The following is a 15,274-nucleotide window of genomic DNA, read 5'->3' on the forward strand; positions in this document are numbered from 1 at the left end:
GCACAGTGTAGTCTGCAGTGCCAGGAGAGGCAGGAAGCCTGCCTTAGCACCCCGGCTGTGCCGCTGACCAGGAGCCGCCTGAGGTAAGCCCGTGCCCCAACCCCCTGCCCTGAGTTCCCCCCCCAGCCGGAGCCCCTTTCTGCACCTCAAATTCCTCATCCCTCAGCCCCCTGCCCCAGCCCAGAGCCCCCTCCCACACTGTGAATTCCTCATTCCTAGCCCCAGCCTGCAGCCCTCACCCCAACCATGAGCCCCTCCCACAAGCCAAACCCCTCATCCCCAGCACCGCTGGGTCATGGGCATCAAAAATTGTCTTCAACTGGGTTGCCAGAAAAAAAGTTTGAAAACCACTGGTTTAGGTGATACTTAAACAATAGGTGTAAGCGGGGGAATAGTCCCGCTATTGTGGGGAACTTTCCTGGCTTCTGCACTACCCCAGTGAACTGGGCTAGCGAAAGGATCCGAGTCCTCGCTCCCACTTCCTTTACCCAGTGGCCTCCCTGCCCTTGAGGACTCCCCTTCCACTCTCCTGTCTGGCAGAGTCCTCGTAACCCCAACAAGGCTGGGCCCAGGATTCCTGGGGGGCTCAACCCCCCAACCCTGCTGTGGTCACCTAGGACAGGGGCTAGGGTGTCCCCACTCCAGGATACTCTCTCTGCACTGGGCACTTCTCTGACCCACTGACCATTACATACAATTTAAAGCAAGTGCAAGTTATTTAATCAACAATTAATTTAAAAAAGAATAAGGAAAAATGGGAAAGGTTAAAGGAAACACATCAACCTGCTCTGTGGCAGGGAACATCACAAACAGTGTCTCTGGAATGTCAGGGCAGTTCACAGGCTGTTCCTTGTAAGTCCCAGGCCTTCTTCTCAGGCCCTGGCTGTGCTGCAGGGATGCTGTGGGTTGGACACTTGCTCTGGTGGTGGCCACATGCTCTCAGGCTCTAAGTGGTAGGACCCTTCTTCCCAGTGTCGCCCCCGCCCTGTCGGGGTTACGATCCAAGCCTGCCCTGCAGAGCCTCTTGGCTGAGGCGTCTCCCTGTGCTGGGCCCGCTGCCAAGGGTCCCCCTTGCTCTCCCCAGCTGCTCACCGCACCCAGCTCCAGGCTGCTCCAGCCCCGGCTCCACTACTCTGTCTCTGTGCTGCTGCTGCTCTGCCTCCAGCTCCCTGGGCTGCTTCTTTGGCCCCTCTGGCTCTGGTTGCTACAGCTCCGCTCCCAGGACAGGTCTGCTCTGCAGGCGGCTTCTGTGACTCTGCTCCAGCACTGACCTGCTTCCTGGGCTGCTTTTCTGGCCCCTCTGGCTCTGGTTGCCGCAGCTCTGCTCCCAGGGCAAGTCTGCTCTCTCTGGGCTGTGCCTCTGGCTTTGGGGCTGCAGCTCTGCTCCCAGGACACGGTCTGCTCTCTCTGGATCTGGCACAGCTCTGCTCCCCAACTCAGCTTGGGCCCGTTTTCTCCTTAGCTCAGCCCCACTCTGTCTGACCCAGACAAATCCAGCTCACACAGAGGATGAAGCCTCTGGACTCCTGATTACCTTGCCCACCCTGTCATTCAGGCTGACCTGGAGCATTGGCCTCTCTCCATTGTTCCAGGGGACTATCAGTCTCAGGGTCCTGATTTCCCAGAGACCCTTCTTCCCCTTTTAGTACTGGGAGTGAGCCAACCAAAACACCCCCACTGAATGATAGTAAGGGGACAACGGTCCCCTTACATTTGCTCCACGACCACCTTTCCTAAAGATGCTTTAAAGTTACTGCAATTCTGGTTATTACATAGCAGGGTTGGGTCGTCTGAAAAATACAGGGCAAAGCCTAGCACTCAGCCTGCACCACTTGCTCTCCAGCAGCCGAGGCTTTGTGCTGTCGGTTGCAGAAGGACGCCGGCCCTGTCATGGAGCACAGGCTGCACGCTACGCCAGGTATGCAATAGACAGCCGGGTGCAGGTTGCCTGCTGGCCTTTGCCTTGCACTGTGCAGAGGGCTCCTGCCCGCGGAACCGGCCAGGCGGCCCCGAGCGCAGGCTGGGCTCACGCCGGCCTGTGGCCGAAGGAGACGCCCGGCGTTGAAGGGCGCCCAAGGCGCAGAGGCTGCGGAACGGTGTCAGGGGCGCTGGCTGCCCTGCCTATTGCAAACGAGCAGGTGGCGGCGGCGGCAGCTGCTGTCACCACGCGGGGAACAGGCAGCGCAGCCGCCGCCACCCCCGCCGAGTTTAACGGAGCGAGCCGCCGGGTCGGCATGGGAGGAGCCTGGGGGCAAGGCAGGGGGAGGGCCGCTCCCCGCCCTTGATTGGCGCAGGGGCTGCATGATGCCACGTCCGGCGGGGGAAAGCCCTGCCTTGCCGCGGAGCCTCCCCGCCCTCGCCCTCTTTGCAGGTGGTGCGCCGCTGCCGCCGGCCGGGCTCGCTGCTCCTGCCCGGGACACGCGCGCTCGCCCCGCGCGCTGCTGCTGCTGCTGCTGCTGCTGCTGAGGAGAGCCGCGCCGCGCCGCCTCCCCGCCCCCGCCGCCCCCACGCGCTCCCTTAGCGCCCGGCCTCAAACTTTGCCCATTCCGGGCTCTCATCCGTTTGCCTCGCAGCCGCCCCCCACAGCAGCGCCCTGCCGGAGCTTGGCGGGGAGATGCGCCCTCCGCGCTAACCGGAGCGTTTACACACAAGTGGGATCTGCCTCGGCTGGGATCGGGGCCGGGTTCCTTCCCCCGGGGAGCTCCTGCCTTCTGAGTGGCGGCAGCTGCACCGTCCCTGGAAAGTGAGCCCCAGAAGAGCCAGGATTTCCACACCCCCCCCCCCCGTTCTTCTTCCCACCCTTCTTGCAATAGCGCTTGGAAGTCACAGGCTCTCTCCGCAGCCCGAGATCTTGTATTGCTCTGCCTAGGTCCCACTGATTTTTGCCTGTGGGTTGGGGACTTTTTTTTTTTTACCCCCGCCCCTTTGCCATCTGATTCCCCCCTGAGCGTTGTTTTCTAGTGGGGTGGGGAGGCAGGGATGCTAGGGGGAGGGTGGGACTGAGCCCCTCGCCCCCATTCCGTGCACCGTGCCTGCAAACGGCGAGCGAGCGCCGGGCAGAAGGAGAGAGCCCGCTTTGCAGCCCGGGGTCAGCGGGACCTTGGGATTGTCCTTCGCGCTGCAGGTTCGGGGGGCTCGGCGGAGAAGGAGGATGCATTTCTTCCCGTGGGGACTTTGGCTGCTGTGTGTCGCCTCCTCCTCGGCTCGGGGTGACAGTGGCAGCAAAGCGAAGAGCTGCACCGAGGTCCGGCAGTTCTATGCGACCAAAGGATTCAGCCTGCACGGGGTACCCCAGGCGGAGATCTCAGGTGAGCTGCTCTGCACCCCCAGACCCTTCCCCCGTAACATAAGGCAGCGCTCTACAACGGCTCTCCCGTAGAGGGCAACCTCTGCTAGGAGCCCAGCTTCCTCGCCTCTCCAGCACTCAGCCTCCCAGCTCCCTGTACAAAGAGACTCCGCTTTGTCACGCTCCACGGCTGGCTGGAAGGAAGGTGGGACTCGGGCAGGATGGTGCTTTGCAGAAGTGTGCAAACTGGGGGTGTTGGGCATTGGCAGGGTTTCCCCAAAATAAAGGTTTCAGAGTAGCCGCCGGGTTAGTCTGTATTCGCAAAAAGAGGAGTACTTGTGGCCCCTTAGAGACTAACAAATTTATTAGAGCATAAGCTTTCGTGAGCTACAGCTCACTTCATCGGAAATGCATTTCCGATGAAGTGAGCTGTAGCTCACGAAAGCTTATGCTCTAATAAATTTGTTAGTCTCTAAGGTGCCACAAGTACTCCTTCTCTTTTTCCAAAATAAAGGGGATCTCTCCACCCTTCGGTACAACACTCGAGGGCGTCCCTGTCTCTTCCCATCAAATTTCTAGTAAAAGAACAATGAACCCACCTTTTGAACAGTGATCCATCCAAATAATGGTGTGATTTCCTCTCTCCTTCCCAGATGACCAGTGCAATTAAGTTGGTGTTTATTGCATAGGCAGGTAGTCTGTTCTGGAGTGTTGGGGTGAGGAGAAAAACGATTTCTTGTAGCTTTGGGTTTTGTTTTTAAAAGGGAGTTAGTTAAAAGTAGGGAAGTGGGGAAAAGTCAGACTTTAGATTTCTTCAGGGGGCGGATGAGCCACACCTAACCCTTTTTAGCAATTGTAAAGTCTCCTGATATACAAGGTTTTACTTGATTCTCTGTGGTGCAAACTTGTTTAATGTCAAAAGGCTGTGAGAAATCAGGTGACTACTGTCCCGTTTTTTTTCCCTTTCGTTATTGTACAGTTGCAGTGATCTAGGGGATTTGGGTCAGAACTCAGGATAATCAAAATCCCATGGGTTTGATTTCAAAGCTAGAAAGTGTCCCAAGGTTACAAGAGAGAAGAATTGATTTTTTTTTCCTAATCTTTTGGATGAAAAACAGCTTAAAAAGCATTTGTCAGTTAAAAATTGAAGTGTAAGTAAAATGACCTTTGTCTGGTGTTTGAAACAGGGCAGTAACCCCAGCCACCTACATCAGAGTTTATTCCTGCTACCTTAATGCTGTAACTAAATGTGGGTTTTTGTCTGTTTTTTGGCAAATAGAGTTTTCTTCTCAGAAAATCTCTGAAACATAAATAATGTTTAAGGGCCCGGTTAGGTTTTTGAAAACCCTGGGGGGAAATATCAGCTGAGACTTGAATTTATTTTTGTTTACTTTATTTATTTTTAAAGCTTTGCCTAAGTTCTGATTCACAGACTTGTGACCCATATCTGAGAGCTTTCTTGCGCACTTGTGGTGCTTCTTATTTAGACAAAGCATAAGATATGCAAGCATACGTGCCAAAGCCAACCGACAGGGACATCTCAGCAAGATTGCAGTTTGTAGTTCATTTCTAAGATTCAGAATTTCTTATGATGAATATACTTCAATAGTGTCGTTTTATGGGGAACATCATCATCATCATCATCATCATCAGACATACAAATGGAGAAGGCTGAACTTTTATCCATACAAATGCCATACAAATGTGAACTTTTTCTTGAAAGGTGGATTTTAAAGTAAAATGGGAGGTTTCTGAGAGTGAAATAGTGGAGAATTTCAGTAGAGAGCTATTTTTTTTTAAGGGAGGGCAATGAATCCAGCAAAGCAAAAAAGACCCTTTTCACTTGATTACAAATTATCTGTAAGGGAGAGTTTAAATATGTCATGCAGTTTATAAAGTCTTCAAGGGAGTAAACATTTAAGAAGTATTGTCATGAGAGAGAGAGTACATGGGAGTGGATGAAACCCTAAATGAAATGATGGTAGTAAAGGCTTCAGTGTTGATCATATTTTAGAATTGTGTGAAATGCATTGCATAAAATATAAATATCTTGTGTCCTCCAGTTCACTGTGTATAAAACTTCTTGTGCCTAGAAATGTTGAGATCAGTAAAGACAGATTTCTATGAACCACATTTATTATTTCTAAATGGTTACCAGCATTTGTTTGCAATCTTAAACAATAATGATTGAAAATATAGTATCAAACTGTTTACCTTTGACAATATAGTATTGTAAACCATGAAACTGTACCGATAAATATTGTTGTAAAAACTGGTGGAATGAACAGAGAAAATACGGGGGAATGCTGTCTTCACATGTGAATGTTCTGCTGGTAGCACAGCCAATTGTGCTTAAAAATACAAAATGAGAACCCTTTGTGTTCATTGTTGGTGACTGTCATATGTACTTCAACCTTCTAAGAATTTAGAAACTTTCATCTGTATTCTCTTAATATCAATATAATAAAGATAAAAGATGAATGTATTTGACTGTGAAAATGCACATGGCAATTTTGATTGGGCACAGAGTACATATTGTGTATGCTTCTGGTTTGACTATCCTATATATAGGATGTACTAATAGTTTAGATTATTTCAGATTAAAGGTTTTTTAAATAGATTTTCAGTGACAACTAAGCAAGAAACCATAATAGATAACATTTTGTTTTAAGAGACCACTTTTTGTAGCATTCCCAAAGATACTGGGTAGAATACAGCTCCACCTTTTATTAGCAAACCACTTATGTTAAGCCACCAAATTTTGTTGTCCCTTTGAGTGGTCATTTAAATGCACTGAAACCTGTTTGTTACCCACTGTAATCTGTATGACAGAAATCTGATCAGCTCAAGATTCCAATCACTTCTGTAAATGTCTACACAAAAACAAACACTAAGAGCAATTTTAGTTTAGTAAGAAGTGCTGATTGGGGTAGTTTAGTAATGAGCAACCTGACTCTGCTTTGATTGGGGTCCCTGTAAGAGAGGTTTCCCACTGCCAATCTTGTGGCTTGTCAGATGTGCAAGGATCGCCCTAAGAGCCACCAGTTCTTCACTCTTTGGAGGCAACTGACTACACTTTATCTTCTTCCTCTCCAAGAAGCTCCTACTGGTTTTCCTCCTCCCGTAGTCTTCCTCTTTAGCAAAGGAGGAACTTGCTTTATTGCCCTATGGCTTTGTCTGCCAAGAGAGAACTACGGGTGGCCACCTTGCTCCTGGATTGTTAGGGCTGGCTCAGGAGTCTGGTATCATTAAAGGGCCCATGCACCCCCAAACTCCTCTTGACTTCAAAAGAAGTTGAGGGTGTACCAGTCATGCAGGCTGTGACTCGGAATGAGTTAGCTGCATTTATGTTGGTTTTAGCACACTTCAGATGTTTTAATCTGCAATTTTTAATTATTTAAGAGGATTATGGCTAATATAAAACTCCTTGGCTCAGCAGATGGTAGTTTCTGCTTATGAGAGTACAAAGCAGCTAGAGAGGTGACTACACTTGTTGTTGTTAGCTCAGTAACATATACAGATCTGATTAAGGGAAGAGTCCAGCCCCCCTGGCTTTCTCATGAAATGTGTAGGGTGGGTTTCTAACTTTACATTAATGTTTATACAATGCATTGAACATGTATAAGCACTCTAAATATGTCAGGTACTATTATTAAATGTGCTTTAGAAAAAGACAAGGTGTTAAATCTTTTATGGCTTTGAAGTCAATGGCAAAACTCCCAAACATTTAAAAAAAAAATCTACCTGTATCAATAATCTCCGCATCCCAACCTGACCCCCTGATTCCCATATAAATATATGCTTTAGGGATGATTTCTAAACTAAGGGGAGATACTCCCTCCCCTTGCACGTGGTGCAGTTGGCAACATTCGCCAGGCCCACATCTACTCAGTTGGTAACTGGCTGGGCACAGGTTTCCTGCCATTTGGAGTGTATTCTCAGTGCAGGACTCATTGCCTGAAGACTTATTGTCCTTTTAAACCCCATAAAGACCACAAAATTTTGTGAAATTCCACCCCCCTCATCACTAGCTCATTGCCTGGGGTGCTCTGAGTTGAGTTGGGGCCCTTTACACAGATTCTTGAGCAGGGTTATGTGTTTAAATGTGGCTGCTGTGAGAGGGCAATATGTTTGAATTCATTTACCCCAAGACATCGATTCTCAAAACTTGGTTCACTCTCATGCTGAGACAGAGGTTGTATGAGATGGGGGTATCATGGGCAAATGGTGAGCAAACTGCAGAATTTATTTTCTGTGTGTTTTGAGCTAGCGTGGGTACCCACTTTTCAAGGCAATTCTGCTACTCACCCGTGTAAGTATCACTTAACCCTGTGCATTACTGAGTTCTTAGTTTGTCTGAGTCAGAAACACTTGCTTTCATCTCTCAAATCTTCTAGCCTCCCACAAGCTATTCCTGTGACTACATTATGCTCTTTGTGAGAGAGACATTGTCAAATGTATGTTTGAGAGGCATTGTGGGGATGTTAGCTAAATTAAGAATTGAGCAGTACTGTTCTTTTACTCTCTTTACAGGACCTAATTTGATGGGGATTTCAGGATGTTACTGTGTTAATGACAAATATAGGAATTTTATTCTTTGAGGTTTTTCTAGAGACCTGCAGTAATAAAGCTACAGGCACAATAACTGGTAAAACTACAGATGAGATATAAACAATAGAATGTGGGATTTTCTGTTCTCAAACAGCAGGTCTCTGCCAATTGATCTAAAGGTGAATCTCCATTGTCTACCAGTAGTAGTAGCAGATCTTTGTGTTGTAGCCATACCAGCTAATTATGTTACAGTACTGGTGGACTTGTTATGAAGAAATGAGATTAGCTGAAAGATATAAAAATACTCCTGGTCCTGCACATTTGGTGGTAGTGCTTCTGAAGAAGCAACACACACTAAATTGTGTCCTGTTTTTACTAAATTTGGCAATGATCTTGGTATGAATATTGGAACAGGTTTTGGTTGAATTTGATCCTTTTCATGCCAAAGTCCTTTTTAAAAAATTGATATGTTTACATATATATTTTCTGCTTGGTGATTGTTCTGTTAAGTTCTCAATACAATATGTGTACACAATACAGTGTGTCAAAATCACACTTATGGAGCAAAACAAGCTCCTTCTGGTGGCTAATTAGTAGGGCCCTGCCAAATTCATGGCCATGAAAAATCTGGTCTTTTGTGTGCTTTTACCCTGTACTATACAGATTTCATGGGGGAGACCAGCGTTTTTCAAATTGGAGGTCCTGACCCAAGAGGGAGTTGCAGGGGGGTCACAAGGTCATTTTAAGGGGGATCACAGTATTGTCACCCTTACTTCTGCATTGCCTTCAAAGCTGGGCGTCCGGAGAGCAGCAGCTGTTGGCCAGGTGCCCAGTTCTGAAGGCAGCATTCAGCTAGCAGCAGGGCAGAAGTAACGGTGGCAATACCATACCATGCCATTGTTATTTCTGCACTGCTGCTGGCAGCAGCTCTACTTTCAAAGTTGGGCTCCCAGCCAGCAGCTAACACTCTCCAGCTGCCCAGCTCTGAAGGCAGTGCCGCCACCAGCAGCAGCACAGAAGTAAGGGTAGCAGTACTGCAAACCCCCCCCGCCCCCGCACAATAACTTTGTGACCCCACCCCCAACTCCTTTTTGGGTCAGGACCCCTACAATTACAACACCATGAAATTTCAGATTTAAATAGCTGAAATCATGAAAATCATAATTTTCAAAATCCTAGGACTGTGAAATTGACCAAAATGGACCATGAATTAGGTAGGGCCCTACTAATTAGACACCTAGGTCCCATAGGTTTAAGCAAAGATGGTGTACCCTACTGGACTGAGGCCCAGATTTTGAAAGGTATTTAGGTGTTGCTGTGCTCAGGTAACTGACTTAGGCTCCTTTTGAAAATCAGATTTAAACTCCTAAGACCCAGATAATCAAAGATATTTAGTGACCTAACTCCCATTGAAATCAGTGGGCTGTAAGTGGCTAAGTCCTTTTTGAAAAATGAGAACCTAGGCTTCTGAAGGTATGTCTAGGTAGCAGCTGGGAGGTGTGGTATCCAGCTCAGGTAGACTTGAACTAGCACCCTAAACATAGCAGTGGGGCTGCGGCAGCACAGGTTACTGGCCCAAATGCTCTCCCACCTGACTCCCTGGGTACAATACTTAGTTGAGCAGCCCACCATAAATGCTGCCATAGCCACGCTGGTAGTTTTTAGCTCGAGCAAAGCTACCACGAGTATATTTACCTGAACTGCGAATTATACCTCTCAGTTGCTGTATAGACATAGAATCAGTTAGAAGTTGCAATGCTGAACAGAACAATTCCAAAATACATTTAAAAATCAGGCCTCTAGTGCCTGCCTCACTCATATTTAAAATCTAGAAGACTGTATATTAAATGTTCAAGTTTCTTTAAAGGATTTGCCTTTCTTTCAGTGTGAGATGGATGACTAAGTTCTCACCACATAATTATCATTATCAGCTGCGTCTGACAAAAATATTTCAACAACTCCTTTTGTTGGAGAAGCAAAACACGATTAAAGTCTGATTCTCCCCCCCTCCCCTCAGGAAAATTTGAACGCCTGTATAGCTTGAATTCCTTTTGTTTGAAAATCCATAGCCTTTCCTCCTTGTTTCTCTCCCCTCTGGTCTTGCACGTGAGTGTTCAGTTCTCCTGTTTTTGTCTAGAGAGTCTTAATATCCGTGAAATCTCAAGACCTGCAAATATGTTTGATAAGATCAGAGAGGGGCAGCTTTTAGCTGATGTAGCTGTTAGGTTTGGCAGGAGTGAAGCAGGTGGTTCTGTTTTACCAGTTGCATTCAGAGGACTGTATAGACTCGTTCCTGTGGCTAAGTTAAATGACTAGTTTTGCTTGTACTTTTAAAAATAGGTTGCTGACTTTGCTAGGAAAATATTGAGTTCAGACCCAGAGTTTGTTTTTCTTAACTCAAAACAGTAATTATTAAAAATAGAGGGCTTGAAAAATCTAATCACTAGTAGTGACTGTGAACCTTTTTCTGATGAGTATGGGGACCTAAGCTAACTCGCAGTTGCTGTTCGAGTCAGTGGATTATTACTTGTATTGCAGAAGCACCTAGGATTTCCAGTCATGGACCAGGACCCCATTGTGTAAAGCTCAGAACAAAAAGATTGTCCCTGCCCCCAAAAGACCTTTAAAGTCAGAGTAGTAATACTGAGCCTGCCACGTGACCGGGTTCTAATGTAATCTGACTGGGACCACGGGAGAAAGTGCTGTCTCTTGACAACACTCCTGTGTGTCAGTCATTGAACTGACAACTTTCTCAGAATTCTTGTAGCTTGCTTCAGAGCTCTCACACGAGTTTATGAAACTGCGCCCTGGGAGAGGGGATGGTCACTGGTAGTGGGGAGCCAGCTGGGATTTAACTGTCATTATATTTGGAAATTTAGGCTGGGAATTTCAAAGGAGTCCAAATTCCATTGAAATTCAATGTTATGTAGGTACTGTAGTTCCTTAAGATGCTTTGAAATCCCAGCCTCTATTTGCCATTTTCTAGCCTGGCTCCTTTATTTTAGATAGCACTCTTATTGGTAGGATTTTTTTTCTTCTTTCCGGCATAGCTGCTTTAGTACATTCAGAGTTATAGATCTTGTCCTGAAACATGCAAATGCAAGTAGAAAGAAGGGGTAGAAAAAGCAAATATCTGGCAAGCAAGTAGTATTATGTATGATGCAGGTAGCAAGAGGACATTCTGTCCTGGGGCACTGTTAGGCACTAGTAACTGCATACACCATGATGATTAAACAGGGCATGGTTTCCTGGAATAAGGGTGTATCTAGCTTACAAGATGGTGTGTACATGAATTACACCTGCTCAGCGGAGCAATGGCAGGGTATCTCTTGTGCTGGAAACACAGCCAGCTACCTGCCATTCCATGTGGTGTGCATCTGTTTGCTTGTAATATCTTGGTTTACTTCTGTTTTGGATTAAACATGAAATACCCTCAGTATTTCTTGAATCTGTTGCATTGCAATATGTATTTAGCAAATTTCACAAAATTCACGATCCTTGTGATAGATAAGAGAGAATTTCTCCCTAGTAAGATTTTGGTTCTCCTTAGGAAGAACTGAATTTAACTGAATGTTAATTCTTGTAGGGTGACTCTTAATAAAGTTAGGAGATGGTTGTATGATATTGACTCTCCTAAACTTTGTGCATAGACTGAATCCTTTCAGAAAATTGTATTGCTGCATGATAGTCCTTAAGAAAAGCAAGAAAGGCTATCCTGTACATTAGCAAATGAATTTCCAAAGTTCAGGTTAATGCAGTTAGGGTGAATTTTTTTTCCTAAGACTTGACAACAATCCTATTTTTTTTTAAAGAACTACATTCCCAGGCATGGTTATGTCACCATCTCTTCCACCCGACAGGGTTTCCCTTAACAAGTGCCCACCCCATTTGTTACTTTGCTTAGGCTAAAACACTCTGAGCTATAAGCTTATCTTTAAGCACCAAAACACATCTCACTTTTTGAACATAGAACCATACTTTTTAAATTGCTTTCTGCTGTCTTGTACTGAAATCCTGGATGAAGGAAGGATGCCATCTTTAGAGGCATCAGCTCTGTCTGTTATAATGATTTATATGGTGGTGTATCTCCATTGCTTTCAGTGGAGCCTCTCTGGATTAAGTAAGATGAGAATCATGCCCATCACTTTCAGCCCTTATGGAGGTCCATCTTGGAGGCCACTCCTGCAGACAGTTGTTATTGGGTGTAGTAATGAGAGGGGAAGGATGGTCTGGTGGGTAGGATGCTAACCTGGGATTTAGGAGACCCAGGTGCAGTTCCCTGACCTGGGACAAGTCTGTTAGTCTCTACATCTTTAGGCACCTGCATACCTTTTAAAAGACTGCTCATCTATGCCTCCATTCCGCATCTGTCCTATGAGGATAATAGCACTTACCTACCTCCCCCGATAAACAAATTGAAAGATTGTGAGGTTACTGTGGTAACGGGGGCCATAGAAATACCTTACCTAGATAGTTCCATTTAAATCACTTGAGATCACTCATGATGGTCAACAATATGTTTGGTCATTTAGTGTTTGCAAGAGCAGCTGCTTGTTTACTGTCCTGTTAGGGTCTCTTCTCTGATACTTAACTTCTCCCCCCCCCCCCCCCCCCCCGCCTCCAACTCTGATTAAAGCAAAGATTTCTTTTTTAAATCTGACATCCAACTCCTTTCTCCTCTGATGTCTGTGCACACCGACATCCAGCTACTCAGAATGTTGTGCCCCTGACAGTTGTAACTATGCCTTTAAGTAACATTTGATTCCCAGGGGATCAGATTACCTCCATTGACGGTTTGAGTTCTGTGAAAAATAATGAAGCTTTAGAATATAGACACTTTAAATGCTTGTCTGTACATGACATAACTGCAAGTTGGGTCAGTGATGGCTGCCCAGTTTCCATTTTAATTCCAATTTTGCAATCATAAAAAACACCTTTGTTTCCTTGTGATTTGAATATGTAGTGTGTGGTGTGCGATGGTTGTCCAAAAAACACTGGTTTTGGGGGCGTGTGGTGTTTTTTTAAAGAAAATACATTAATCACAAATGTGTAGACTGTACATCCATTTAGATATTATAAAACTAATTTTGGGGGTTCTTTCATATACAATGCAGTCTAAATCAGAAGTACATAATTACCCAACTCTTATAAACTTCTATACTGGCAATCTGAACAAACTATTTTTTTTTTTTTTGAAACTACCATGCATTCTACTAAAGCACTTTATAAAGAAATATTTAGTATGGTTTCAATGAGCAACATGATAGCACTTGTGCAACATTCAGTATTTTATATGATTAAAATTCAGATACTGTATGACATGTAGTTTTGACTTGCAAAAATGATATTTTATAGTATTGTAAAACTATACTATATAATTCTTTCAAAATATCTCCTAGGTCTTTATTTTACACAAGTTTCTTGTTTTCTGACTGGTGTGGGGGGACGGGACAAGAGGAAAAAAAACAGAAAAGCTTTTACTATCATCTTTCAGTCTATTTCTGGATGGGAGAAAAGTACAATAGAGGGAGTGTTCGGAGATTAAGCTTAACTGTACAGTTAGTATAAAAACTGAAAGGAAATCGTGCTTTAATCTCTTCTGAGATGCCTGAGTGTTGACAATATTTTAAAAAAAGAAATTTGCCCTCAATTTAACTTGTGCCACTCCAGTAAAGTCTCTGGGGTTGTACTGGCATAAATGGGGACTTGAAAGATATTAAATGTGTCAGCATTTCTCTAGCTCCAGCTGTCTCAATAAATGAGTTAAATTGCAGAAGGAAGGTCTTGTGGTTACTTGGACAGGAGTGGGAGGAAGGAGATCTGGGTTCTGTTCCCAGCCCTGAGGCTCCAGTTTTCACAGAAATGCTTGCAAGACACTTCACTTCTCCCCACTCTGTGACTCAGTTTCCCCATTTGTAAATGTTAAATGGGGATGTTATTTCTTAATTATCTCATGGGAAGTGGGAGGGTTGTGGGGCTTAATGTATTGGATTGTAGAGCACTTTGTTCTTCTATTGCACCTTCCATCTAGGCATCTCAAAGTGTTGCTCTCTTTCTGACATAATTGCTCGGCTTTACCCAGCTGTACGAGTTTAAAATGGTTGTATAACTATTTCCCAGTTTACAAACATCTGTTTGGCTTTGCTGCAGAATTCCAAATAATCCCTGGTAAAACTCTCCATTTGTGTGAGGTCTCACATAGGCTTCCATATTGTGGGAACAGAGTATCTTTATTGAATTGGATCGGATCTATATGGCCATATTGTGGCTTTGACATCCACTGGGAGTTTGAGGAAGGGCTGCACTATAATGGGTGGACTTCCCCCAACTCATCCAGAATTTTATTGGGGTCTAGCCCATGCTGGGGTGGGAGCTCTGCCCACTGGTGCTGGTTCAGCTCTACCAGCAACTGCTGCAGAGTGTGGGAGTGGGTCTTAGTGTACGTTCTTCTGTTAGCCTTTGGCTCGAGCTGCTACCAGCAACAGAGGCTTAGTGACATCCTAAATGCTTGATTTTAAGTTTCATTGAAGTTAATATTAGAGTTAAGCACACACATAAGTCTTTGCATGATGGGAGCCTATAGAGCAGTGGTCCCCAAACTGTGGGGCGTGCCCCACTGGGGGAGAGGGGGCACGGAGGAACGTTCAGGGTGGCGTACAATGGGACCTGGGCCAGCCCCCATGGGGGGCAGGGAGGGAGTGACACCCAGCCCCACTCAAACCCTAGTCACAGCCCTGCTCCCGCCCCAGGCCAGCTCTGCGTCTATCCCCAGCTTCTCCCCCATCCCCAGTTCTGCCCCCAGCTCTGCCTTCAGCCCAAGCTCCATTGCTGAGACAACTGTGCAGTAATGGAGCGGGAGCATGGACAGATTCCATTACTGGTAAGGGAGAGGGTGACAGGAAAAGTTTGGGTACTACTGCTATAGAGTATGGGAATGATGGTGGAGCCCATGCAGAGAGTGCAAGGAATGGGAAAGGCTCCTTGCATCATCATCCTGTCCATCTTTGCAGCTGATCTGTACAGGTGCATATTTGCTCTGTTGTGCAAAACATCTTCCTGGGTTCTCTTGTTCTCTCTCTTTGTATTTTGCATTAAGATTTTTACAGCAGTTGCGCTTAGATCCAGGCTGTGGCATGCAAGTTTATTTGATCATGTAACAAGCAGTTTCAGTGTTCTTTAAGTATAATAATATTAATAATTAGTGACCAGGTGATGAGTAAAAGCAGATGGGTTTGTAAATTTCTGCTACATGCTGGCAGCAATTAAGCACAGGAGGAGTTTGGATACTGGAATGTTAACTAATTAATTTGGGTACTGTTAATTTGTATTACATGATGATGCATGATTGTTGCTTGTTAAATATACATATCCAGGCTGAACAAATTGGTCGTGCAGGTCATATTGATATTAAGCTGCAGAATTTTAGTAGGTGGCCTA

General features: G+C 45.6%; 1 protein-coding gene across 1 annotated transcript in view; it reads left to right on the top strand.

The window, feature by feature from the left end:
* Positions 1-1,974: 1,974 nt before the first annotated feature.
* GPC1 (glypican 1) overlaps positions 1,975-15,274 on the top strand; it is a 367,159-nt gene continuing 353,859 nt past the window's right edge. Inside the window, exon 1 of the mRNA XM_038416638.2 lies at positions 1,975-3,308. Within this exon, the coding sequence (XP_038272566.1) occupies positions 3,152-3,308 (157 nt within the window). The 5' untranslated portion in view covers positions 1,975-3,151. The remainder of the gene's footprint in view (positions 3,309-15,274) is intronic.

Source organism: Dermochelys coriacea, chromosome 9 (assembly GCF_009764565.3).
Source record: "Dermochelys coriacea isolate rDerCor1 chromosome 9, rDerCor1.pri.v4, whole genome shotgun sequence".
In the NCBI taxonomy this organism is placed as follows: Eukaryota; Metazoa; Chordata; order Testudines; family Dermochelyidae; genus Dermochelys; species Dermochelys coriacea.